This window comes from Tinamus guttatus, unplaced genomic scaffold (assembly GCF_059628265.1).
Source record: "Tinamus guttatus ecotype Peru unplaced genomic scaffold, ASM5962826v1 Tinamus_guttatus_pri_ptg000464l, whole genome shotgun sequence".
NCBI classification, from domain to species: Eukaryota; Metazoa; Chordata; class Aves; order Tinamiformes; family Tinamidae; genus Tinamus; species Tinamus guttatus.
In genome coordinates, this window is record NW_028288998.1 from 672,701 (window position 1) to 699,682 (window position 26,982).

The following is a 26,982-nucleotide window of genomic DNA, read 5'->3' on the forward strand; positions in this document are numbered from 1 at the left end:
CATAAATTTTGAACCTGTAGGCAGCTTTACAAATTTCGTGGACTGCCCTTCCATCCACATCTTCTCTTCTAACTGTAGCTTGCAACTAAACGAAGCAGCCTGGCTGCTGGCAGTGTTTATCACTCCTCAGAGTTGACAAGAATGATTAGACTATGACTTACTTATTAATTTTTTTGAGGCTGAATAAATTAAAGATTTTTTCTGTATTTTACAGAGGTGTTGGATGGTCTTTGGCAGTCTTTTGTTGTTGATGTCCAACTGTCCTTCTACTTCCTGGAATGCCCATGTGATAGGGATATTTTTCAAGCATTCTTTAAAAGTAAAAATTATTTACACCCAAAAATAAAGCGGTGATGTTTGTGTAAGAAATAGATTGCTCATACAAGTTACTGTCAATTTACTATGTTATTGGAACAGCTTTTTTGGACAAACTGTTAGAAAGGCTTGTCATAATTATAGAGTAATAAATGCAAAGTTATTGTTTCAGAGAGAAAATTTACTTTTAAGCAAAATTACTTAGTGTCTTCACAGAGGGAAAATCATGTGTGCGAACCTGTATTGCCTCCTGTGCCTATATTGCACCTCCTGTGCAGCTGCCTCTTGTCTTCCCACCCCTTTTAGTGCAGTCTTAACCAGGCCACTAAATACCAGTTCCCATAGTTCACTAGTGCTACTGAAATGTTTACCCTAAGACTTTATCAAACATCCTTGCAAAGCAGAGCTTTACAGCTTGTTTAGAGCTGTAGCCTGAGTAGTGATCTAGGGAATGAAGAAGATCTTAGCTCAATCAGGTCCACACTAGAAAGGTTATTCTCAAAAGGGACTACATGGACTATCAAAATTTTGCAATATCTCGAGGAGCTACAGTGAACTTAGGTTAAAAAAAAAAATGAGAAGAAAATAACTAAGGAGCTAGTGGAGTTAGAAGTAACATTGAGGTGGGGCACAGGAAAGACAGCAGAAACACAAAGAAGGAAATCCAGGCTGGTTTGTTTTCTCAAACTTTCACTCAACTGAAATAAGTGTGTTGCATACATGTGCATATAGTCTATTCATCAGAATCTCCAGCCTCTTTATGATACCTAATTATGTATCTGATGTTACATTTTTAGCATAAGGCAGTATACGTGAAATCTCAACAAAATAAACTGGAAAATGCTGTAGTTTATCTGCTATTAGATGGCTAGTCCCACGTCTGGGAATAGATATCTTGTTCCATGACATTTTGTACTTTGAACACCAGCTTTTTTTTTTTTTTTTAAGTGCAGGCTTTGACTGTCATATTACTGCATTTTCTCTCTTAATGCTCTTTTTTACTTTCACTTGGTGATACACATTTGACAAATGATTGCATCAGTCTATTTGTGATGATGCCTTGAGTGTTTTTTCTCTGATCATTGACAACTCCTTCCAAACCTCTCAATATTTGCAGGAAGACTGAATTAGTGCAGTGCTGAGACTTAGTCCAATGTGCATTATTTTGCCTAGCGTGCCTCAGCCTCCAAGATTATCCATCTCTAAGGTCATCCATCTCTCTTTCCAAATATTTTCCTTAGCCACCCTGACTGTTTGATTTGCCAACAGTTAACTCATTTACCTGGGTCACTTAGATTCTGTTAGAATTTATGCAATCCTGCTGCTTTTGTGGAGTCTAGATTTTGTGTGTGTGTGTGTTGGATAACTTTTTTCTTTCATGCATCTTTTTTATCCTGTCTTTCATGCTGTTAAGGTAGATAACACCACCTTAGTTATTCATTCTTGAAATAAATTTGATTGTCTATAAAGTCATTAGCATTTTGTTACAAAAGTAATAAGTAATAAGTAATTATTTCTTGTTTGTTGTTGATTTTCATCTATATGAACCTCACTTTTCACTACTTTCTAATGGTTTGTGATAGGACATTTTAAAAATATTTTTGAACATGATTAATAGATTAGTATAGACTTATAATAATAATTCTTGGAAATGCATTTTTAAATTACGTAAAGTTTACACCTGATTTCTGTCTGAATAAACAATCAGAATAGCTACTTAATATTATTCAGCTACCAGCTTTAATGAATTGCAGAGAATATTATAGATCTTTGAAAACTGAGAGAAAGATTTCTTCTGCTTTCTCTGTGCTGTTGCATTGCAGAAGGCTATTGTTCATAGGTATATATTTAATCTCTAGAGTTCCTTCTTTTAATCTTGCCATAAGTACTTCTGATAATGTTAAGATAAAACAGAGTTCACGCAAGAGTAATGATCTTTCTTTGTTGCATTTATCACAGGATCACAACAGCTTGCATGGGTTACCAGCGTTTCCTTCTGACCTCTTTGACAGGTCCCCCAAGACAGTTCTACTTTTAGGTCACCTCGTCATACATTATGGAAGTGTTACCTTGCAACATGATTTTCCTACTAACAAAAGAGAATCATTCTGGGGGGATTCTGTTTTCTTGCACTGGTTGTGTTTATACATTTTGAACAGAAAACCGAGGAGTAGAAGTTTTGTTGATAACCTATGAAACATGCTTTTACTTCATTTTCTGTTTCTATTTTAATGTTTTCTTTCAAAAGGAATGATCTTTATAAGAGTCATACTATTTCAGCCAAAAAAGTTCTTGAAGTTCAGTTTTCTCGCAAACTGTATTTTTTTTAAAATCTCTTTCAAATCCATTTGGCTTAGATAGTTGCTATCACTTTAGTTCTCTGATTTAAAATACAAAAGAATCAGTGAACAGAAATACAATCGTTGTATAGGTTGAGTTCTTTCATTTACTTTTAACAATACTGGAAAAAAAATGAGAGCACTGCATGTCATGATGCTATTTAAAGGAAAATGTCTAACTTTCTGTTGTACAGAACAGTATTTTTGGACATAAATTTATTTCTTAAAAGTCAGAAATATCAGACAATAGAAGCTTTGGGAAGAAAGAGGCTTCTTGGAACATTTTATTTCCGGTGACATTCTGCTTATGTGCTTGGCGAGTTCTCTGACTTGCCCTTTCATTAGAAATGCCATAATAGTTTAATTACTATATCATAATAGTTTTTGTACTGGTAAGCTACAGGGGTACAGAGAAGCAGGCAGGCCCTGTAATGTATGCTAACATTAAATGATATATTCAAGGGCTAATATATGGAATTAGTCTGAGAGTATGTTTTTCATCAGACCACAGCAAAATTCTTCAATAAATTTTAGAGAAAAGTCTAATTATCAGGACTTCAAATCTGGCTTCTTTGGGGATGTAATATTCCTGATTGCACGTCCTATGATAGTTTTCATCCCTGGAAAATTATCTTTTGACACAGAGAAGAGCATGCACTAGTATCTCAGATATGTGAAGTATCAGGAAGTGTGTGGTACAATTTCTTCTTTATCACTGAGCATTAATGGCAGTAATATATACAATATGTTATCAAAAGGTGTGGGTTTTTTGTCTTTTTGCTTTTTTAAACTGCTGACAATATAGAGTCTAGTTCCCTAAGTGTGAATTCTCTTGCACAAGTTGCACCTGAATTACTGATTTTTTCACATGGCTTGAACAAATAATTTCTCCTGTTGGTTTATTTGCTGGGACACTTTAAAAACAACAGAAGTCCTTAGGTAAACATTTAGTGTGGCTTGAACTGTAAAATATCTGTAGAGACCCTGAAAATAAACCCCGGTTCTGTAAAAGTGCTGCTGAAAGGAGTTTGTTTCCTTGTATGGAGGGTAAAAAGTTCCTAAAAGACTAGTCCAGATGAGACTTTCACTTTCTTCATCTCAAAACGTCACAACCACCATAGATTTATTTTAACACACACACACACACACAGAGAGAAACTAAATATTGGGTTTCTGCTGTGTATATAAATATATATACATTCTTTAAAAAACTCTGAAGGACAAAGGCAAGTTAGAAAACTGGGAAAATAAAGACTAAGACTTCGCATCACTGAAAAGCATGTAAATAATTTTATGTTTGACCTGTGGAAGTATACATGGCCTTTTGTTGACTTAGCAAGTATACCACAGGGCCAAGATGTATTTAAACTTAAACAGGAACATACTTTTGGCTAGGTGTCCTTAACCCAAAGAAAAGAGATAAAAATATGATGGTGAAAGTGTTGACTTGCATTATCTACCAGTTGCCTAACACTTTCTTAGAAGAGTTAGGCTCTTCTTGAAATTTAAATGTGTTCTTTAAGGATATATTAAGTTTATTGAGTATAGTCAATAAGTAGATTCCTACGGCTATGTAGAACATTGTTTTAGCATGTGTCAAAGTTCACCAGCTTATTTGTTTGTAAAATCCAGGGATGTTCAACTGTAAAATACTTTTTACTTTAACAGTGTGTCTGATGTCCCAGGTAAGAATAAAGAATTATTTTTTCAGGAGGAGAGATGTACTAGAACTGATCTGGTTGAAATTTGTATGTGTTTTTGTGTTAAATGTAGATTTAGAGAAAGCCTAAAAACAAAATTGAAAATATATGGAAAGTAAAGTCCGTCTTGTACTTTCTGTGAAGTGTTTAGGGAAACCTTGCTTCCTATTGCTACTGCAGCATTCCAGCTATTTTATGTGTTTTCATATAGATAATTTATTTTAAGAGGAAAATGCTGATATCTTCCTTGATTTGGGGTGGGGAGGAAGCGAGAGATTGTAAGACATTTTGTTGTTTCTTTGAATCAAGATTCTGCATTGTCATGCATGGAATTCTTGCGGCTTTATTCTCAAGTGTCTCAAGTGTTCTCAAGTCTTTGTTTTGAATGTTTGAGGAACTTAGTATTGGGAATCAGAGAGGAAGAATAGGTGCATAATCAGACTTCTCTTTGCGGGGAGACAAATCTACATAAAGGAGGTTTGGAAGTCGCTAAAGCCATTATAATCTACCAGAAAAAAAAAAAAAAATCCATCCCTTTTTCTCTTTTGCTGTTTTAAAAGGGATCCAAATCCATGCCGTCTGTGCCACATTAGAACACACTTCAGTCTTTCAAGAGATTTCTCCTTCCAAATTTAGGGTCTTGTACCCCATCCATGCATAACCTGTACATAACCTGCGCACTGGGTCATCAGTCCCCCTGAGCCTGAGGAGGTTCGTGCTCCACCCTCATGCCTCTTTTCATCTCACTTTTCCCACCTCACTTCTGTTTCTCACCTTTTCACTAGGAAAGTGAAGCCAGACTTTACTTGTGGGCCAAGAGTGTGTTTAGTTCAGCAAATCTATCAATCAAGATGGAGCAAATGCTGATTCTGAGAAATAGTGATGCTCTCTGCATGGGCTGCCAAGGGAGAAATTTTCATATGCAGGTCTAGAAAAAAACAATCTCTCTAGTAATCATATTGCACTAAATGCCTTATTTACTTTTGGCATTCAAATTATACTCATAATTTTTCAGTGGCTTCTCGTCACTACTTTTCCTTACCTTTCACGAAACTTTATTTTTAAAAATGTCCCATCTCCTTCATTATAGCCATATCTCTAGTACAGCTTATCAAATGTGAGCCAGGGCTTGTGTCTGTCTTCCTTTCAACTTTATCTCTTTTGAACAGTTACCTAGTGCTGGATGATCTCCAGAAAGAAGATCTGAAAGTAAAATTTTAAAAAAGGGGGAAAGAAAGGAAATAATAATAGTAATAATAAAAAGACAAATGAAACTGCTGAACTTAGTAGAGACCAGCAGCAGAATATTTTTCAGTTAAACTTAGCACTACTTCTGAAATTTAAATTTGGCATTCGCGTACGGAGGTGTTGGGTGTGTCAGAAATGAGAGACACAGAACAACCTTCCTGGAAATGATGCATGGGAGAACTCGGACTCCATCTTATGTTTGGATCTTTAAGTCTCTTTCTTTTTTTCTTTTTTTCTTTTTTTTTTCCGCATTAGCTGCACTGTTCATATGTTTTTTTTTTTTTTAATTAAAAAAAGAATATATAAACTGCAGATGATTTGCTTTATTTAGCACCCTTTAAGAACATTTTTAAACTCAATTTGAAGTCTGTAGAGAAAGAAATGCACTATTTTACTTACTATTTGCCTTCAAAAGCAAATATTATAAAGTGCAAGCTAAGCAAAGAAAAGGTAAGCATGTTAACAAGTATTTCACTAATCTTTGATTGCTTTCCATGTTGTTTCACACTTGCTTTATTAAAAGGTTGAAACTGCTTAAATGCTGAAACTGAAAAATGTATACATAAATGATTAGGAATGCTCTGCTAATAATTTCCAGTAGAAGTCATCATTGAGTTTCCTTATAAGAACTCCACTCCCTCCACTTCGAATGCTACTTAGACTTGTAAAAACCTTTTACTGAACAATCCATTTATTCTTGAAAATAAATTGTCCAAGTCAATTCTGTTAACATTGTCACAGACTGAGTTTTTCACTGTGGATTGTATCCGTCTCTGCAATGATTGCCTCTTGTCTTGGCAGAAAAGATACATTTTGACCGTTACTGTCTGCCAGTGACAATTTTTCCCCTTAATTTAGGAATTCCTACTTCTTGTGGAGGCCAGCTGGAAACAACTAAGGCATTACAGCACCTTCCTCAGCTGTTGGCCATGGGAATATATATTCTCTCCAGAATATATATCTTTGGCAGGGAGCAGAAAGAAGGAATCCTGGGTAATTGGCGTGCATGCTAAGTGTAAGGATTGTTATATTTAACGCCTAGATATCTGTCTCTGAAAGTGCATTTAAAAGAAGTTCAAAAGTAGGACAAAATTCAAATAGTGTGGACAGCTTTTCTTTGAAAGAAAGAAGAAGATTTTTTTTAAAAAAATATCTTTTAACTGTATTTATCCAGGATTTTTTTGTAATCTTTAACAGGAATGTTTTACATGTCATGCTGCTTGAATGATTTTACAGTACCTTTAGGACTCTGTCCAAAATGCACAGATTAACAGCCACATAAAAAAAAACTTTGGCTGCGTATTAGAACATTTAGTCTAAACCTACAAACACAGTTGTCCTGCGGGAATTTTTGCTAATCAGCTACATGGCCTTAAAATGTAGGTCATCTGAATAGTCAGAAAGGAAAAGTAAAGAACTACCACAGCAGTGTGGAGTAGCATATGAAAGTGGCATTGGAAGAAAGGGAAAAAAATCTATAGAAGAACACTCTCGACTTGCTAGCTAGCAATTGAAACAATGAGTTGAAATTAATCTGTGATGTGCTTAATCTCTGAAAATTGCTTCACATTGGTTTGGAATTGGTAATTGCAGTAATTTTTACGTATTTTATATTTACAAAGGCTTGTAAAACATAATTTTGACAGACTGTATTGCTTTCTGATTAAAATCAGTGCTAAGTATATAAAGAAGTATTTTTATTTGCTGTCAGTTGAAAGACTTCTACAGTTTTAAATATGGAAACTGCAGAAGTGTACAAAAGCTATGCAGTTTTAACTGCATGCCAAAATTGCTGCCTAAGAGGTCACACCTGCACATATAGCAAGTGTTATTTGCCTCCGGTTAAATATTTTCAATGAGAGCAAGTCCAAAAGTGGGTCAAGCTTAAGAGAGAGTTTGGGAAAACTTGCTTTGGTTAGAATGCAAATGTGCATATGCAGTCAGGTGAGTGCCAAAGGGAGGATAAGGGCTATTGCTCTGCATTGCAGCTAGCTGATTTGCAGAAACTGCAGTCTTCTAGTGAGATTGGACCAAGTCCATACCTTTGCATAGGTAAAAAGGAAAATAATAAGGGTGCCTTATTCTCCCATATTCACTGGCTGCACTCAGTTATACCAACATTTGGCTGGTGCATGTGTTGCATGGAGACAGATCTAAGATGACTTAGTGGAGATAACCTGAACTGTTCTGGAGCTATCTGCATAGCTAGCAAATACAACTGCTATCCAGTTGGCTATGGTTGTGAAATGCCATATCTGAGTTGTATGTTCCCTAATTTCGTGCAAATAAAATGCATGAATGTCTGAATTTTTTCCTTTTATTTTAGAGTGCTATTAAATAACTATCTAGAAATGGTTCCTTTGCCCTGTGTGCATCTGCTCCAAGTGTAGATTTTGCTAAAAGAAATATGACCTGATATGTGGTAGAGGTGACATGGACATGGTAAAGTGACCTGATTATTTTTTCTGATTCACAGATAATCAGTAGAAATGTTAAATTAATTTTAAATTTAGACTCCATTGCTGCTACTGATGTTGTTTCAACAAGGAAGAATAGCTTGACTGCCAGATCTCTGCTTGGTTTTAAAAACACTAGTAGATCTGAAAAGACTCTCTCTAATTCTAAACCAATCAACTTGGCTTTGAAAGTTTAGAGTGTAATTCAGTTTGGAGGCCCTGTCTCTTGACAGTTTTGCAAAATCACCTTTCAAGCCTTACTATTATTTTCCAGTATAATAAAATAGGAATAAATGTTAAGTTAAATATTAGTACCATTCTGTACGGGAAGAACAAAGGAAAAAAAACTGGTGATTTAATTTATTGCTTGTTTTGTCACATGTTTTTCATCTTATTATCCTGTAGATTCAGTTTCCCCCTCAAAAGTTGGCATGATAGTAAGGAATCACGCAAATTAAAATTAATAGTTTGCAAATGTATATGTCTTTGGATTGAAAACTAGACTGCATTGCTTCACAAAGCACTTTGAGATACCCCACAAAAGCCACTGTTTCACAAAATACAGTGGCTCAAGCACTAAAGAGATGTTAATTATCTAATTGAGATGTTAATGACAAAATTTGCTAAATTCTTTATTCAGGGCCTAAACACTGATTGCCTCAGAGAGAAATCTGTCCACTTGCTGGATATTTTCTCAACTGCAGTCATTAAATGTGTTCAAGTTGGAGCTCTTTTGATTATAAATAAGATGTGGTTGCTGGCAGAGTGTTCTCCAGAAGGGCACCTCTGTGTGTAATGTGTTGTCTATCAACAATCAGCAGATAATCCATTTGGGCCCAGTATGACAACGGAGGTCCAGTGGTTCCAAATCCCATTCCTGCTACCTCCCAGTGTTATTCTCATCTGCTACAGTTCATTTGCTTCTTTTGGGGTAACCAAAGAGAAATTATTTTCAAAGGATCATATGTGTCACATCCACCTTGCCTGTCCTCTTTCTTTGTAACTGGTTAAAGAGACCACATGCATGTTAAGAAAAAAAAAAAAGGTTTCTTAATTTTAGCATCCTATTATCTTGATCACTAATCCATCAAAATAGGAGTTTGCCTGAAACGATGGAAACAAAAATCCAGGAAGTGACTTTCCAGTCACTAGTTTTGGCAGAATTAAAATCAGTTTTCTGGCTTTTGTTGGTGATTAAATTTTGATGTGTGTGTGTATATATATATAGATATATATATATGTCTCATAACACATAGTTATTATCTGTAAAGTTCGTCAGACTATTTTAGCTGCACATGAAAAAGGCATAGAATTCAGGAAAAGTAATTGTGTTGACAATCTTTCGTATGTAGTTTAAACGCAGCATACTGAACTCAAAGTTCATGAGTCACCTTTGAAAAGATTTAACTACTAACAGGATTTAGTCATGTAAGCAACATAATGGTTCATACATTAAGTTGTGGTTGCTATTGAAAAGTTGTTCTTCACTAAAGTTCTTCATTGAATGTCCGTGGATGCACGTTGTGTATGATATAATTATTTGAAAATTCAATCATCAGCTTTGTTAACTTTGTGGAGTTCCTCCTGATTTATGTCAGTGAGATCAGAAAGTCCCCTTTTGGTCCACATAAAGTCCACTTACTGCCCCTTTAGGATGTCATTGTTTAATTTCATGTGGCTATAAGTTGAGATGTGCTTTGGGCTCTGTATCCTCACTTCCAAGACCACTCTTCTAGTTTCTATCCTAGTCTGTCATAACCCTTTTGGACTGAAATGTCTCACCACTCTTGGGTTATGTTTTTGAAGTTCCCCATTTAACACATGTAAATCTCTCCTCTGAATAACAGCATTTAAAATGCCACCCAGAAGCATGTAAGGGGCTGGAACTCTACACTCAAATGTTACTGTTCCTTTGTAGGCTTGGCATCTCCAAGTGTCTGCCTCTTGAGATAGGGTGTTTGGGAAGCTTCTGTCATTATAGCGTCTTCCCCTTGTCTCTCTCTTTTCAATGCTCTTCCAGCTATTTCTTGAAACTTCCCAGCTCCATTTTGGCTTAGGCTAGCATGTTTAAAGTTTTACATGCCTCTTCCAAAAATGTGTGTTTATGCTGGCAGATACAACATCAGACTAGCCATCCAGTATACAGAGATAATGACTGTGCAAGGCAGTAAGGAATGAGGCTTGTTATTGTGTATCTACGGCCATTTGGCTTGCGTGTTGCTTTTCAGGGCATATGATACAGAATCTAAAGGATGTGGTGGAAATGTTTTGAGAATATTTAGGAAATTAAAATTTGCTAGACCATACGTGATGTAAAGAATATGCTGCATCAAAATGCAGCTGATGTTCACATCATTAAATGTAAGAATTAAAAGTAATATTTGAAGATGTTATGTGTTGTAAATCTTTTCAAAACTAAACAGAATTTTTAGTTACCTGAGTCAGAATTGCAAGCTTGTAGGAGCAAGTTGCAGTATATATAGGGTTTTTTTTGCAAGGAAAGTATAGCTAAAGCAATGGTAATGGCTTTACCTTAGAGCCATTAAAACTTAACAATAAGCTTTAAATTTTTTAAAGCTTAAAGCCTTAAGGCTTAATAATAGCCTATGTGCTGTGAAATTTTGTTCAGAAAATGTCAATGAAGAGGAAGGGTGGTTTCCTTGGTCCGGAATAGGTTTTGCATGCATTTGTAAGACACAGCCGAAGCTTCTTTCCAGGGGTAATATCTTACAGTGGTAAAGCATAAAGTTACCATCGTTACAGTATTTTACCATTTTCTTCTCACCTCATTCCCTGTGGCAACAAGCTGGGAAGGTTGATGGAAGGTCAAGCATCTTCTCACACAATGTGTCTGCTTCATTTGTGGGACACACATGAAAACTTGAAGCTGTGATGGTAAAGCAAGGGGAGACATCACTCTGCTTAATGAAGAAAGCACCGGCAGGAGGAGTGGGAGCTGGTTGCCATAGGCTGTTCCCCTTGGTGTCTATGAGCATTTCCTTTTTTTCCATCACCCTCACTGGCATTGACTCTTATGAGTAAATTAAGAAACAGGAAGAGGAGAACAGCCCTCTCTCTGTTTGGGCAGATCACTGCACTTTAGTCTCATCACTGGCTTTGCAAAACAGGCCTTGACAGCAGGAGGAAGCTGAAATCAGTGCTTTTGTGATAATGCCAAATGTTTTGTACTTTTTAATTCATTTTCTTTTAGCTAACTGAGCAGAAGGCAGAAATTTTGGGTTACTGATATCTGAAGTAATGCCATTGATGTCAGCCAGATTGACATAATACTTTCATGTTTACAGGGAAAAATACCTTTCCAATTAACTATCTCTGCTCTGTGCTTTCCAGTGCTCTGTTACCTGTGGAAAAGGAATGCAGTCCCGAGTCATCCAGTGCATGCACAAGATTACAGGAAGGCACGGCAACGAATGTTTTTCCTCGGAAAAGCCTGCAGCCTACAGACCCTGTCATCTTCAACCCTGCAATGAAAAAATTAACGTTAACACAATAACATCACCCAGGTTAGGTAAGCAATTAAAATGATACCTTTCTGATGTACTTTTTTGTAGTCTTTCTCTGCATAGAACAATGATAATCCCAGTTTAAAAACAAAGAAGAGGGACTCAGGAGAAATTGTTTCCAAATACTCATCTCTGTCTCCGTTTCTCAGTGAAAAATACTGCCAGAGACAGTACCTCAGCAGAGTAAGGCATTTCGTTATCCAAAGAAGGACAATATTATGGGACTATCTTATATTATAGATTCAAAACATCCTAGGTGAAAATATTTCTTATTTTGAACCTAAGAATTGATTTCATATATATTTGGCCACTCCTGTCAACTATTTTCTAAATAAGAAAATTCCTGTTTTTCCTTTCAAAGGCTCATAAATACTTTCATGAGATCAAGGACATCCTTATTTAAGGAACATAATTAATTATTAAATAAATAATTATTTTCACTTATCTTTAACTCAGATTTCTGTACTCTATGCATGGTGCCTAAGGACATGCAAAAGAAAATTGTTAATGTGAAGAGATTTACTGCGTTAAATTCAGAAGCTTCCTCCAGGTCTCTGTTGCTCGTATAGAAATTGTATTACTACATAAACACAGAGCTGTTAGTTCTGCTAATTGCGATTGTAATTCCATTTCCTCCCGAAGGGATAATGATGGTCTTTTCATTAGCTCCCTAAAAAGTTACTCTGTTCCTTGAGTATGGCTGGGGCGTACTCAAAGACTTGCTGCAGGTAGGATAGCATGGCCTTTCCAGATGATTTTCCAGAACCATTGTTAAGATAAACCCTCCTGTCAAATAGATTACTGCTGCGTGGAAGGCAAGTCTAATGTGTGTAATCCTTCCTTTGAGGCAGTGAAGGGTACCTCTGTTTGAAGTTTTTAACCCCTTTTTCGATGTTTCTGTGCTGTGGTCATTGATTCAGTTTGCTGGCTGAGGTGGCAGCTGTTGCTTAGGACTCTTCTCATCTACACTTTCACTGCTGTAAAGTTGTCCTTTGCATTTTGCCTCTCTTTGTTCTGCTGATCTCTCAGAAGCAAGAGGCTGTTACCACTCCATCACTGGCCCCTCCACCCAGGGAGGCATACACAGCTTTAGGTCACAGAGCAAAACAAACCACAAAGTTTTACATGAATAAACATAACTTCAGACCAATCCGAATTTGACTTAATTTGAAGTGCCTTGAAAAGGGATTGGACTATGTTGTCCAAGCAGAATGCATTGTGCAGATGTTAGTGGTATGCTGTGCTTCTCTTGAACATATTGACCATTTTGGCCTCCTGATCTGTTCCCGTTACGCTCTACAGATCCTATAGATTAGTGGATACCACTATGGAAAGTTGACTAGGATTATGTCATATATTTCTATGCTTAAAAAAAGTCTCAATTTCTCATCCTTTTTTCTTTTTTAAGAAAGAAGAGTAACTGAAATCATCCTTGACACTGATTTTCTCAGTTCTGTGTTTATGGTGATTTTTAGAGAGTCTTTCTCATGTGATTTTTTCATTATTCTCCCATCTATGCTCTGAGTATTGAATAGGAGAAGGTCCTAAGATCCAAATTTGGCACCCTGGTCCTTCTGTGATAAGCGCTGTAAAAGGACTTCAGTGAACCGACTGAATGGGTGTGGGCGGATATCTGGTTTCAAACGAAAAGAGATGATACAAATGAAACTGTTTAAGTCTGTTTTGTGCAAAGGAACAATAGTCAGATTTTTCTGTGTGAATGTTCCTAACTGCTAAAGAGAACTGGGAGGAGGAGGCAAAGTCTTGTGTGGTACTTTTCCCAGTTTTTTGAAGGTTTCTGAGAAACAAGTCAACAGATAGGAATTCCTGCTGTTAGGAAGTGGCAACAGAGTGTCAGAGAGCTGAATGAGGATAAGCCACTGAAAGATGGGAGGTTGAGGAGCAATGATCTGACTTTGACATGGAAGAGGAACAATCTATCGGAGTAATTAAAAAGAGGGTAATGCAGTCAGGCAAATGGAGTAGGAAGATAATTTTTAAAACATTTCAGATACATTTTAAAAGGAGGAAAAAGCAAAAAGTACACAGCATCTGGGCATTTGAGATGCAAAAATGAGGTAACTGGGCCACCGGAAATGTATATTGACCTATTGCTGAAATTATACCAATAATTATTGATTCTGTACTGTAAGTTTCATTTTCCTAGGTAGAGCAAATTTGCTCTACTAACTTTAGCACAAGACTTGCTAACTGTCTTTAAGCCTTGGTGCTTATAAGGATGTCTCGTGGTGTGGCATCTGTAGCATTTGAGCTAGTGATACGTTTGTGTCCTTTTGATCTAAAGTGTCAGACAAAATTTAAAGGTCTGCTTTCACTTTTTCTTGGTTTCACTTACCAAGAAAATGTAGAGAAGTCATTGTGTAGTTTTATTCAAATCTCATTCATTTACAAGACACCACAAAGTCTTGGTATCTCGCACCACTCCGAGCTGCTCCCTGCAATACTTGGAGTCTGGAACAGTTTCGTGCTCAAATTTGCTCATCCCAGAAACATGGGTTTATTCCTCTCTTGAAGTTTCAGTGCAACTTGCTCATTATAGGCAGTATTTCTTCATTAGATTAATATTTTGTTTTTGCTATTGAAATCTGAACTACGTTATTCTCCTTTTCCATCCATGGAAGCACTGTGGTGTCCTTTCCACCTTTGCTACCTGATCCTTCACTAATAAATGTTACACTTAATTAAGTGTATTTGATCTTTTTGTTGTTGTTGTTTCACAGCTGCTTTAACATTCAAGTGCCTGGGAGACCAGTGGCCAGTGTACTGCAGGGTGATACGAGAGAAGAACCTCTGTCAAGACATGAGGTGGTATCAGCGTTGCTGTGAGACATGCAGGGACTTTTATGCGCAAAAAATGCAACAAAAGAGTTGACCTTTGTCAGGCTGGCTGGCTCTCAGCTCTTTGCAATCTTATTATTTATGAACACACACACACACACACACGCACGCTTCTTCAGACCAAATATTATCAAATTACCTATAATTTAATCAAATTAATTTATTTTTTGCCTGCCAGACATTCTTTATTGTTTTGGTTAGACATCCTACTTGTTTTATCCTCTGAAGTTTTCATAATTAATTTTTATATGAACAATTTTGGATACATTTATCAGAATTAAAAAATAATAATAATTAGTATTTTAAATGTTTATTTTCAGTAGGGGTCATCCCTCTGTTGCCAAAAAAAAAAAAAAGATATCATGTTATCTTGAATTTATTTTAATTTAGCTGAATAGTTTTGCTGTATATGGAAATAAAGCCCTTTTTAATTTAATTTTATTTTTGGCATTCAGAGTCAGAATGATCTTGGTGTATTTTGCAACAGATGTTGAGGTAAGCTAACATTTTTGAACAGATTATTACAGAATGTATTGTAAAATCAGTTCATTTGATTTAGAAACATGCTATAGGGGATAATCTACTGTAACTTGTAACCTATTATAAACAGGAAAATCAAAATAGCTAAGTAGGGATTTTAATCATTCTCATGGACACATACTTGAACACAAGTATTGAATCAATGAAACACTGTAAAGATTTACACTGAATCACTGTTGCACTGTTCGAGGTAGTGTAGAGAAATGCAGTCCTAGAATTTGTACCATCCTATGAAACCATGTCTGTACTGTTTTAACATGTCACTTGATTTTAAATGTTTTGAAAGAAAAGACCCATTGCCCCTCTATACCTTTGTGTATCCTCTTGCAGTTTTACAAACGGAAGAATCCTTCCTCCTGCCACTTGTATATGTTAATCTGTTAAACATTTTCAGTTCTCTGTTGATGATTTAGAAAATAGCTTTGTAATACTACTTTAGTTTTATCTTTGTCTTATGAAAAAGTCTTTATAAAAATAAAATGTTTCACAGTTTTGTGAAACGTTATGAAACAGCTAAAATTTTCCTTATGTGAAAATATTGTACATGATTCACATGGTTTTTACATTTTCAATAAAAAGTAAAGCTTCTTTGGTTACTTGCATTTTTCTTCTTGGGGCATCCCCTGTCTGATAGCAGGATCCATCAAGCCCTGCTTAGGAGCAGGGAACTGCCACAGTGATGCCTACAGCAAATGCTCCTGTCTCCTGACTTTTCTCTGGCTGCAGGTGGATATAACCCTTATGAAGATTCATATGTGAAAAGCAAGGTATAATAAAGTAGTAATCAGTGGAGTAGAGATAACATCTCCAGTCAGTTGCATAACCCTCAAACTTGGCCATAGGAAAGGAGTAAGACCTTGGCTTCCATATCCTAACACAAGCTCTGTCATGCTCTGAAATACATGCTCTGAAAATACATGGGCAGCCCTGCAGGCAAGACAGCTGGAGAAATGGGTCTGAAAGGCATCACAGGATATAGTAATGACTGTAGCGATTCAATGTGAATTTGCATCCTTGCAAGGCAATACAGAAAGGGGAACTTTCCATCCATGCTAAATTACTGCAACGCTCCAGTAGACCTGGACTAGGAAGCACCTGACATCTTTGTAGTAACTACTGTGCGTTGAACTACGATGCTTCTTGATAGGCATAAGTAATAGATTCAGGGCACAATTCAATTCAATGTATGATTTTGTGCTTAGAGGAAATGAAAGGAATTAAACTTTTTTGATCTGTACAATTATGCTTTTTAAATCTCTCCATGAAGTCTCCTTTATAGATGTGATGTAGATACCCACACAGGATTTAATATGCTGAGGCTTGCCAGTCAGCATGGCATTCAGGAAGAATACTTACTACCTCCCAGTAAAATCAATATATGTGCTTTCAAATAGCTGTAATCCCTTACATTTGGCAGATACTGCCATGCATTCAAAACTGCAGCTTTAATGATGTGCTAGTGTATGATTTTAAATTAAATATCCTTTGCTATTAAAATGTAAAAAAGAAAAGAAAAATATCTCTGACATTACAGAGTGTGAAGATATATTTTTTATAATTAAAATGACACAGTGTGGTATCAATGCACAGAAAGTTCAGCTGCTGTTGCCTGCTGTTGCACATAACTCCTCAGTTTCACAGACATACATTTGAAAATATAATGGAGTTATTGTAGTTGATAGGCATAAAGTACGATGGTTATTTTAAGTTTTCTTCATCCTTACCCAGAATCCAATCCTACAAATACTTTTGCACTTGCTGGAATAAAGCAAGTGCAAATCACTTAGAGCGAAAAAAAAATCAAACAAATGTTAATGTCTCCAAAGTAAGGGCCAGAAAACCTTTTTTTGTTTTTTGTCTTCACCTGGGTGTATCAACCATTCAATATTAAATGCTTATGCTCTGCTGTTTCTAAGTATTCCATGAACAATAAAGTTGACTTTATTACAAAATAGAGAAGCTTGTTTTATCTTGCTGTATCTGTTATAAAGAGCTGAGTGAACTCTACGCTGATCATCCTTGCAGCACATTGTGAAGGAAAAGAAATATGAATGGGGATGACCAAGGATAAAAAGCTGCACAGCCAAATGAATATTCACTAGAAATACAGTGAGTGAAATCAGTTTATAGTTTCAGCTCCATCTTCAATTCCTCCAGTATCAATAGTTCAAAGTGATTAAGTAGATATATGTGACTCATTTGGAAGCAGGTCTGTGTTTACGAAGTGAAGATGCCTCTTCTTTCTCTGAAGGAGTTTCAGAGCAAGTTAGTTTTGATTTTGCTGTTTGGATGCACTGCCTTAGCATTTGGAGGAGCAACAGAGACCAAAACAAGTGTTTTGTTGGAAAACAATGAGCAGCTCTGGGGCATGCTCCTGGCCAGTGGTTTGGGGCATGCTCTCGGCAGGGCACAGGGCTGGCTCACATCTGGCAGTGCTTCCCAGCTGTGCTCAGGGAGGTACCTGCCATCTGCACCAGCAGACGTTCACAACCCCCGATTGCTGAGTTTGGAGTTGTTTCCTCCCTGCCCCTCGCTAATGGTCTGGCATGAATATGTTTTCCTTCTAGCCTGATGAATATGTAACACTTCAGCTAATGAATTTCCAATCAGTCAAGCTCAGCTGGCAAGTAAAGGTGGAATTCACTCCAGTTCACAGGAGCTCAAGTAGACCTCTCTGCTAATTAAATCCCACTTAGGCTCTATTTTGATGGATTAAGCAGGATTTAAGTGGCGCACAGGGCTTGTGCTCGGCCAGTGCACAGCGGGGACACTTCATTGCAGATGCAAACTGGCTAAACACAGCAGTGACCAAAAGCTGGAAGTTCCCCTTCTTAAACCTTTCTGAAAGAGAAAGGAATACCAGAATTTTAATATGCTTTCATTCTGGGGGGTTGGTGTTTGTTGTTTCATTCTGGAGGATGGGTTTTGTTTTGATTTCCTCAATTATTTTTTCATTCAGTTTCCCTTGTCATTTTCAAAGGCAAAGACAGTGTCATTTGCCCAATTTAAAATATATCAAAGATGTTAAGTGAAAAAGAAGTTCGATGAATTCTCTGCACTAGCCTTTTTTGCTGAAAAGTTGTGCAGTTTCTCAGACCTTGCTCATTCCTTTTAGTGGGGTGATCAAAGAAGCTGCATTAAAGTAAATATTCAAGGATATTAGACCAACTGTGTAAATTAGATGCTAATAAGTAACAAGTGGGGTTGGAAAAAAAAACTACAGAAAAAGGAGAGTCCAGGAGACCCTGCTACTATTGGTTAGGGACTCCGAAGTTCTTTTCCCAGTTGCAGTAATTGCTTTTAATAAAGGATAAGGTCACTGAATACACAGACGAACATGGGCTGTTGGAAAAGAGTGAGCATGGCTTCAGTAGGGTCCTAAACAAACAGAATCTGATAAATATGGTATCTTTGGATTTAAAGTCTTTGACAAATGTTGACATTAAAGAATATTTGAGAAACTATTTGGATATAGGGCTGCAGAATAGTCATTTTATTACTAGAAATCTGGTTAAAGGATAGGAAGCAAAAGACAGAGCTCAACAGTTGCCTTTCAGGATGGAGAAGGGTCAGCTGTGTGGTCTGCAAGGGATTATGCTGGGCTCAGGTTTGTTCAACATTTTCATTTATGTCCAGAGAAAGAGAGTAAGCTCTGCAGATGATGTTAAACTCTTTTGGATGACAAAGTTTTGTCTTGATTGCTAGGAACTCCAGAAGGTACTCACAAAATTGAGTAAGTGGCCAGAATGCTGCCTGATGGACTTTATTGCGAATATATGTACGATATTGCAGGTATAGAAAAACAGCCTAACCTATGCTTACAAGGTACCAGACTTGCAACTGACAATTACAGGTCTGGAGAAAGACTGTGGTGTCATTGGTTACTGCAGTCTTAAGTTATTGACTTACTCCATAGGAATAGTAAGAAAAAAAAAAAATAGGAAAAAAAAGCCAGCTAGATCCTGGGCTTGGGTGGTTGGACCCAGCAGAGCATTTTTATGTTTTATGTCATGAAATAGTGTCAATAAGTAATTTTTCACAGTTGCAACACACCTTGTATGCCACAGTAACATGGAAAAATCTTCTGCTCACAGGGAGCTCAAAGGGGGATTTATGCTCAACATGGATTCATATACCTAGGTATTGTAGAATGCTAGTGACTACTCTTTAAGTTCTTCACAGAGAAACAGAGTAACTACATATTATACTAGATCTGGAGGAACATGATCATGATGGTCACTAAGAGTACATTATGGAGGTGTGTTATGGAGCTTCAGGTCTTCACTGTGATGAAAGAAGAAAACATTGTAAATTCATCAGGAGGTTTGTCAGGAGAAATGATCAGTATAAATGAACCCTACTGCCTCTTTGTCCCTGGTCCCAAATACAGGCTGATATGAAAATCTTGAATTTATTCTTGAATACTTTTTTGACAAGTATTCCGACAAATAATGGCAAATAAATACTGGAAAACTGTGAGTTTTTTATGAGAAAAGTGATTTTAATTGAAATGTATCTCAAAATATTTACTTTCTAGAATAGCACCTCCTACTATTAAAATTCTAAAAATTGTTTGCTTGTTTTATTTTATTTTATATTTTATTTTTTTAATCTCAGAAATCCTGTATAAGGAAAGTGGATTTGCCAGTGTAATTTCTGCCTAATGATTCTCTGGTCTAAGTACAAGCTAAAAGTTTCATGATGCCCTAATTCCCAGTGCTTAACTCAGTCAAAAGTAGGTTTTCCTAGATTTCAACATGAACTTTCAAAAACCTTTTCCTGTGCAGCAGTGTTATCAGAAATGAAACATGTCTAATGGTAACCGAAAGTTTTGAATACAAGGTTAACCTAAAGGGAAGGTTACTTTGGTTGGTTGTAAATAATGACTGTGATGATAGAGGGAATTCCCTTAGATGAAAGTCAAAATAAAAGTGCATGTCATAGCAGTCTGAGTAAAATGGTACTAATCAGCAGAACACCATGACGTATTTTGGTACCACCATGGAAAAGGAAGACTTTTGTCACTCCTGCCTTTGCACTACGAACTGCTTCTAATTTTCTGGAGAGGAAAATAAAATAAAAAGCTTACTTAGAAATACCACAAACTTGATATTTTGACAGGTCACTTGAGGAAGTGCTGGCGTGTGTTTAAGTGTCTCGTGCATCTCTTCACTGATACTCTGTTAGCTTTAATGAACACACATCCAACAAAATAGACCCCGAACTTGAAAACCTAAGCTCAGCACTTAGAGAAACATGTCTTGTCTTCTCTGCCACTTCGAAATGATCTTTTATCATAGGTAGATGATATAAGTGAGCCTGACACCAAACGGGTCAGATACAGTTTCAGGAAACTGTCGTATCTCTCTTCACGTCATTAATAATAGAAGGAGCATGCACAGCCAGGAAGCAGGAGCTTGGGCTGTTTTCATTATTCCTTGACAGCAGAGGAACATGGATTTCTCCGTTTTGCCAAACAACAACCACCCCGATAAATTCCTACATCTAGAGGTGAAGTCTTTGGTGAAAAACTCTGCCTTCCTCCAAGCCCACCTCATGAAATTCCCAGAAGCAGCTTTACCTGCAGTGCAGCGGTGGCACAACAGAGTCTATTCACAGGTAAGCATAACAGTGACTAATTTTTTCCCTGTTTTCTTCTAGCTTGTTTGTGGCATCTACAGACAAACGGCAAGTAAGTTTGAGCCTTCTGCTGTTGATTCAGCTGCTAGTGTCCCCGAATCCACACTGCTGACATCCCTGGAAGTTTTCCCACTGACTTCAGGAAGGGAATCATCATCTTCATGGTGGTTATTTCAATTAAATAGGGGGTTTACCACTTGTTGTAGCATTTTCATAGCATTTTCCAGCAAGTGTATGTGGTGTTAGTGATCCTTGCTAATATCTTACTGGTTTATATGTCTGCACAGCTTGCAGCAGCCTCCTCTGTTTTACCTTTTTTTTTTTTTTTTTCCTCTTTCTCTTCTCATCTTTCTACTACCCTGATAGGAGACTGACTGGGTTAAATTACTCTAAAGAGGCAGTAGCTGTTTCCCAGTTAAAATAAATAAATAAATAGATATGTCAGCACAGCACAGAGAGGCCCTGGAGATACTTAGCTGGGCTCAGCAGCAGCCCAGCTGCATCAGCTCGCACCCTGCTGGCTCTGCTTCCTCATTCCCCTTTTCCAGACTCCCTGGGAGCCGGGGGCCATTCCCCACCCTGGTGGGAGCGCCAGCTGCCGGCTCTGCTTCCCATCCTGGCGTGAGGAAGCACATCCATCCATGGGGCTCTGTCAGGGGCAGCCACCCCAGTAGGCCCCATCACGCAGCTCCCTCGCGGCTTGGGACAGTTTCCGTGTGCTCCCCCCGACAGCTCCTCGCTCAAGGGTGGTCATCCATACGTGTGAAGCCATTAAAGCAAGTCCCTGCCCAAGAAGCCATTGAAGAAGCTCTTGTTTCTTGGGACTCCCTCCAGTCCTTTATCAGGAGATAGTGCAAACTGAAGTGCCCCTATGTGCTCTGGTGTGTTCCCTCTGCCTATAAGCATTTTGATTTATTTCTACTATAAAACACTATTCTTTATATTTCTAACAATTTTATATTTCTAAGGTATTTTTGTATTTCTAACAGACAAAAGCTGTTGTTGCTCATTCTCTTCGCCTTGCTTTCCCACTTACTTAGTATTACTTTAAATGCAATAGTCCATAAAGCAGTTCAGGAATCTCAGCCCGCCGTCATGAGAAGCAGCATGAGGAGCACAGGCTGGTTCTTCTGAGCAGAGCTAGCTGCTGGCAGCTTTCTGGACACCGAAAGCACTCAGTCCTCTGGACTCTCTGCCCCACACTGAGTTTTCAAATGCAAGAATACATCCAATTTAATTGGCTTTTTCCACTGCTGTGAGCTGAGCTGCATTGCCGTCTTTTGGGCTATCTGGCCAGTCATTGCAATTCCTAGGCTTTCTTTCCTGCCTATATCCTCCAACTTTCTCTCTCTCTTCTGAAGAGCATTTTGCTTTTGAATGCTGTGCTGCTTCACTGCTGGTGGTACTTAAGAAATTCACAGTCCTCTGCACACATTGTAGTGCCCACATTAAATAACCCCTTTGCCTTAGCTTTTCTCTCAGGTCTTTGCGTGTGTTTGAAGTTGGCAAGACAAGATTTTCACTTCTTAGCTATGTCCTAGGGTTACAGTCCCTTGCTTGTCCCTTGGCTCAGATAAGCATTACATACTTCTCCTGTTCCCTTCGCCTTCCCTAGACATTTGCAACTGGCCACGGCCAGACACCAGCTGCAAGATTGGCAGCAGCTTTGGGCTGACTCTGTACAGCAGTTTTTATGTAACATGCTCACAACCCTGCGGATCTCTGTAATGAACAATGGACAAAACAGCTTCCTTCAAGTAAACAGTTACTTACCAGGACAAAAGTACTCCAGACACTCTGTAACAAAAGCAGGACGAAGGCCTCTCTTTTTTCTCTAATAATGCTGTTTCTGAGTGCTAGCACTTAGGGTTACAACCATCATCTTATCTTCTCCCCATGTCAGGTTGGCTCCCAGTGTATGGGACCATTGGTATATGATCCTGCTTCACGTTCCTGCAAAGCACATCTGATGCTCTTCATTTCCTTTTTTTGACAAGAAGCCTTGTGCTCATGGGTATGACGAGTCCTTGAAGTGAGCTGTCTGCCCCATCGGCTTTCACATCTGCTTGCCTAGTCATGGGGAGTCTTACTGATCACTTTTCTCCGCACCCTCTGTTAGATCAGATGAATGGAAAATACAAAAGGGAAATTTGAAAGATCTAGTAATTATACATTTTGATAAATAAATTTTATTTACTGAATGGATGTATTGCAATATCTATACAGTTGTTACAGATACTACGGGGATTGATTTACGTTGCTACCTAGCTGCTTTTTGTCCATCAGACCTTTTTGCCTCTCTTAGGAACAGGTCTTTATAAAAGAAAAATGTCTTTTGCCATGCTGGGAGCACTCTTCAGGGAGCATCAACATGCTTTGCACAACAGAAGTTTGCAATCCTCCCCAAATTACTTGCTAATACAGTAATCACTCTCTTCTATTTGGCTTGAGGAGTTGTTGCAAAACAATTCCTGCAGAATCTGGTGGCCTGGCTTGCAGGCATAGCAGCACAAACAGCTTCTGCCTGCTTGGATCGTGATCCCTGATGCAGCTGCGTTTCCGGGGGTCCCTGAGATCCCTCTTTGTCCATTGTGTTACACTGTCCAATCTGCTTGTCATTGAGGCTTCTGATTGAACCCTTCTCGTGGGATCTGGATGGGCAAATGTCCAGGAGACTAACCTTGTTTATCCTGGGTTTGATAGGGTGTTAGCATGGCTGTGGATATTTCCTCAATGCATTTCAACTACAGTTTCTCATTTTGTTCATAACCACTCTTGCTTTCAGGATGAGATATTCTCTGCCCCATTTTAGCGAGGGATGACACAAGCTGGTTATAATGCTGGATTTAGAGCAGGACTGTTCCACCCTGACTCAAGTTCTCTCACAGACACGGTGAATATAAGTTGTGTAATGTACACAGATGCCTTGGTTTACAATACTTTCTCCTCTCTTTAAACATTTATTCTCCTGAATTAGAATCAAGGAACAGAAATCTGTGAAAATGGTGCTGGAAGATCTTGCCCCCTGTTAAAACAAGAAATGTACAGTTTTCACCTTGAATTAATACATGCAGGTATATTTTTGTGCTCTAATCCCCCTCTCTTTCTCTGCTTTTTGTGTAAATACATATGTTTCATGCAATCTGCTTCTCTGAGTCATTTGTTGGACCTAAATCTTGTATTGTTTGTTTATTTTTCAAACTTCCCTCTTTCTTTTTTTTCTAACTACTCTCTAAGATATAGCTATTGCAAAAGTGTCACGACTGAACATTCAGCAGCACTGAAGCATATTCTCCTCATTTTCTTGGCACTTCTATGTCTGCCCTCCAAAGTCTTCTCCTGCCCTAATTTCCAGCTTTATGGTAAAATCACATTGCTCCTCCCATCATATTTCCTTGCTGGTTTTCCTCCGAGGTACCACATTCTCCTGTTCCCATGCCTCATCATTGCCCACAAGAGGGAAGGTAGTCCTCAGGCAAAGAAAAAAAAAAAAAAAAGTTTTGCTGCAAAGGGCTCTTTTATGAACAAATTTTGCATCATGCCTTTTATGCCCTGTTTTGGAGTTTTTTTTTTTTTAATTTAAAACAGCTTTAAAAGTCACATTCTTCTCACAACATTTTAGCCTAAGGAGACTGAATATCCCCTGGTGAGACAGTTTGCCTTCTTCAGCAAAATGTTCTCCGAGTTCAACTATACAGCAAGCCTGAGGGAAGCATTATTAAGGTCTTTGACATATTTTAAATGAGAAATAAATAATAATAATAATAATAAACACAGTCAGAAAGAAATGACAGTTAAAAACACCAGCTCAGCTGAAATCTAGCCAGGAGAATGCAGTGAGCTTCAGTGCCAGCTCCAACTGCAATGCAAAGGGTAATATTGTCAGGGACTATGTCAAGGTTTAGGAATGACATGTGGAAATCATGAACTAACAGAGGGACTGGGAGGACACTGAGGATCCACCTACCTACTAATGATAATTCTTGATGGGAAACATACCTTGTCGCTTGTGCATCATTTGGTGATAAGAATGATGCCAGCACGATGCTATCTCTCAGGGCTGCTTAGACAAAGGTTGTTGTTTTCTCTTCTGCTTCTTTCCGTTTTCACCTTCCACTCCATTTCTACGTCTGCCTGCCCCAGACTGACTTGCACGCTCTATGTGTGTGCAAGGGCACTGAGGCAGGAGGTGGGTAACGAAGTTACATTGCAGTCAGCTCCTACCAAAAGTGGAAGTTCACCCCCAACTTGCAGCTGTCCCTCTCCCTTGCCATGCTGCCTCAGCACTTCTTTCACTCCATAGCATGTCATACCCCTGCTCTCTAAGATGCATCTCCAGGAAAGCCAGACCCTATAACCCTTGTGCCTCTGCTCAGCTCTATGCTCACTACTCTGCTTTGGCATTGCATTCCCCTGGATTTTCTCAGAACTGCAAGCTGCACTGGGGTGCTCCTTCATCTACAGTAGGGCTCTTCTTCCTGCAAGTCTCATTGTGCCAGTACGTGTTAGCAGAGAAGTTTGACCTTCATATTGTGCCCACGTGTTTTCCACAGAAGGAAGAAACCTACACAGAGCAAAGAGTCAGACCCCCTTATTTCACTGTAGATGATTCCCAGGACAAGAAAAACTGGTCCATTTGTAATTTTAAAAATGCTTCTACTCTGTTACTATGAACTGTACTATGATAACTCTGGAAAGGGGCCAGTGTCATAGGTAAATGAAGATGAAAGCCACCTTCTGTTCTAACTTGTGTCTTACAGAGAGAAAAGAGAAATGTCACAGAGCTACCTGGCTTAGAACTGAGTGGGGTCAGCCAAGAAATGATAGATAAAGCACTTGGGAAACACATTACACCCATCACCCTTAAATCCACCATCAAAAGCAACCCCTTGTACAGAGATATCTACGTGGAGGGTGACTGGGAAGAGAAGAAAAAGACTCCTTCCTGGACCGCGCAAGACTTTGACAGGCATTCCCTGCACTCCAACTTGGCCAGCCACATCAAGGTAAGGTGCTGCTCACATGCATGGGAGCAACGCGTGACGATATGCGTGCACCAATTGCAAGGCAGCATGTTCTGCTCACTCCTGGTGGGTTCCAGAAGCGAGGATGAACGTGCTTTCCTGCACACACATAACACTAGCGGGAGCCTCACCATGAAAATAAGCCTACATCTGATCAGACACCCATGGTTTCAGTTTGGCCAAAGGTGACTTCTGTGACTAGAGAAAGTCTTCTGTCACCACAGCCCATAGCTCATATTCCCACCTATAAAATGGGGACTGCACAGTTTTTAACTCATAGGAGAAAAATAGGGGGGAAATCCATCAACAAGGAACTGATATACCAGACAGTCACATAAATATCCATTTAAATGACATCTTTCTTTTATCAGTTAACATATATCTCCTCAGCCTTGCTCATACCATGGGTTGACCCTTTTATGGTTACTTTTTTTTGTAATTGTTCCCTTTTTTGGATAGTGACTTCCATCGGCATGCGTAAATTAACATCTTCCATTTGAAATGGTTTCTTCAGGTCTTTTAATCACTTTACAATGGCTGGGGTCTTCCACTTGGTTCACTTGGCTAAAAAATTATATGGTTTTAATTTTCCCCAGTGGAACAACATTTGCAGAATCTGGCAAGTAGTATAACCTATGTTCAAGCGAAAGTCTCTTGCATTTATGTTATGATGCCTTAAATTCATTAATCACAATTTGATGATAGCCAGAATACTCTAGCTATGTCCTAATGGTTTTATGTGCAAGACAGAGGAACTGAGTTCATTTTCTGATTTTTCTTTTAGGAAAATCCTAATGACCTACAGTTCTGGATGGGGGATATTTATACTCCTGGGTATGATACCTTGATAAAAAAGAAAGAGAGAGAAAAAAAGCATTCCAAATGTTGCCGAATCATCCTGCTCCTTGTGCTAGCTCTTTGCATCCTGATTACCATACTCACCCTCAGCGTTTTACTTACTTAATGCAGCCAAATACTGTTGATGGCAGTTTTTCAATAAATCATTTTTATTAAGCTATTCCCCTTCCTTGTTTTATTTGAATTCCAAAATTTTTGTCACAAATACAATTTGTTTGACATCACTATATTATAACGTTCCTGTGCAGCATACGGAACTGATCCTGAAAAGAAACAAATACTCTGAGCATCACAGAACTTGCTTTACAGCTATAGTTCAAAAGAAAACTATAAATAAGCTACTTTTCATAATGCCTTATTCTTTTGACTAGTGATTTGGGCCAGATACTATCTTTAGTAGGGTACATATGGTCCATATAAGCAATAATTTGACCATTTGTTCTAGTAAACATGCATCACCATCTTCACCTTTCTATGTT

General features: G+C 38.1%; 2 protein-coding genes across 2 annotated transcripts in view; both read left to right on the forward strand.

The window, feature by feature from the left end:
- Positions 1 to 15,246, forward strand: part of ADAMTS19 (ADAM metallopeptidase with thrombospondin type 1 motif 19) — a 139,872-nt gene extending 124,626 nt beyond the window's left edge. The window contains exons 22-23 of the mRNA XM_088532682.1: positions 11,410 to 11,587; positions 14,324 to 15,246. Coding sequence (XP_088388808.1) covers positions 11,410 to 11,587; positions 14,324 to 14,475 — 330 coding nt within the window. The 3' untranslated portion in view covers positions 14,476 to 15,246. The remainder of the gene's footprint in view (positions 1 to 11,409; positions 11,588 to 14,323) is intronic.
- Positions 15,247 to 20,420: 5,174 nt separating this feature from the next.
- Positions 20,421 to 26,661, forward strand: MINAR2 (membrane integral NOTCH2 associated receptor 2). Its single transcript, XM_010217540.2, has 3 exons — positions 20,421 to 20,600; positions 25,382 to 25,627; positions 26,430 to 26,661. The coding sequence occupies exons 1-3, from the start codon at positions 20,436 to 20,438 to the stop codon at positions 26,607 to 26,609; spliced, it is 591 nt and encodes a 196-aa protein (XP_010215842.1). The 5' UTR covers positions 20,421 to 20,435; the 3' UTR covers positions 26,610 to 26,661.
- Positions 26,662 to 26,982: the final 321 nt, after the last annotated feature.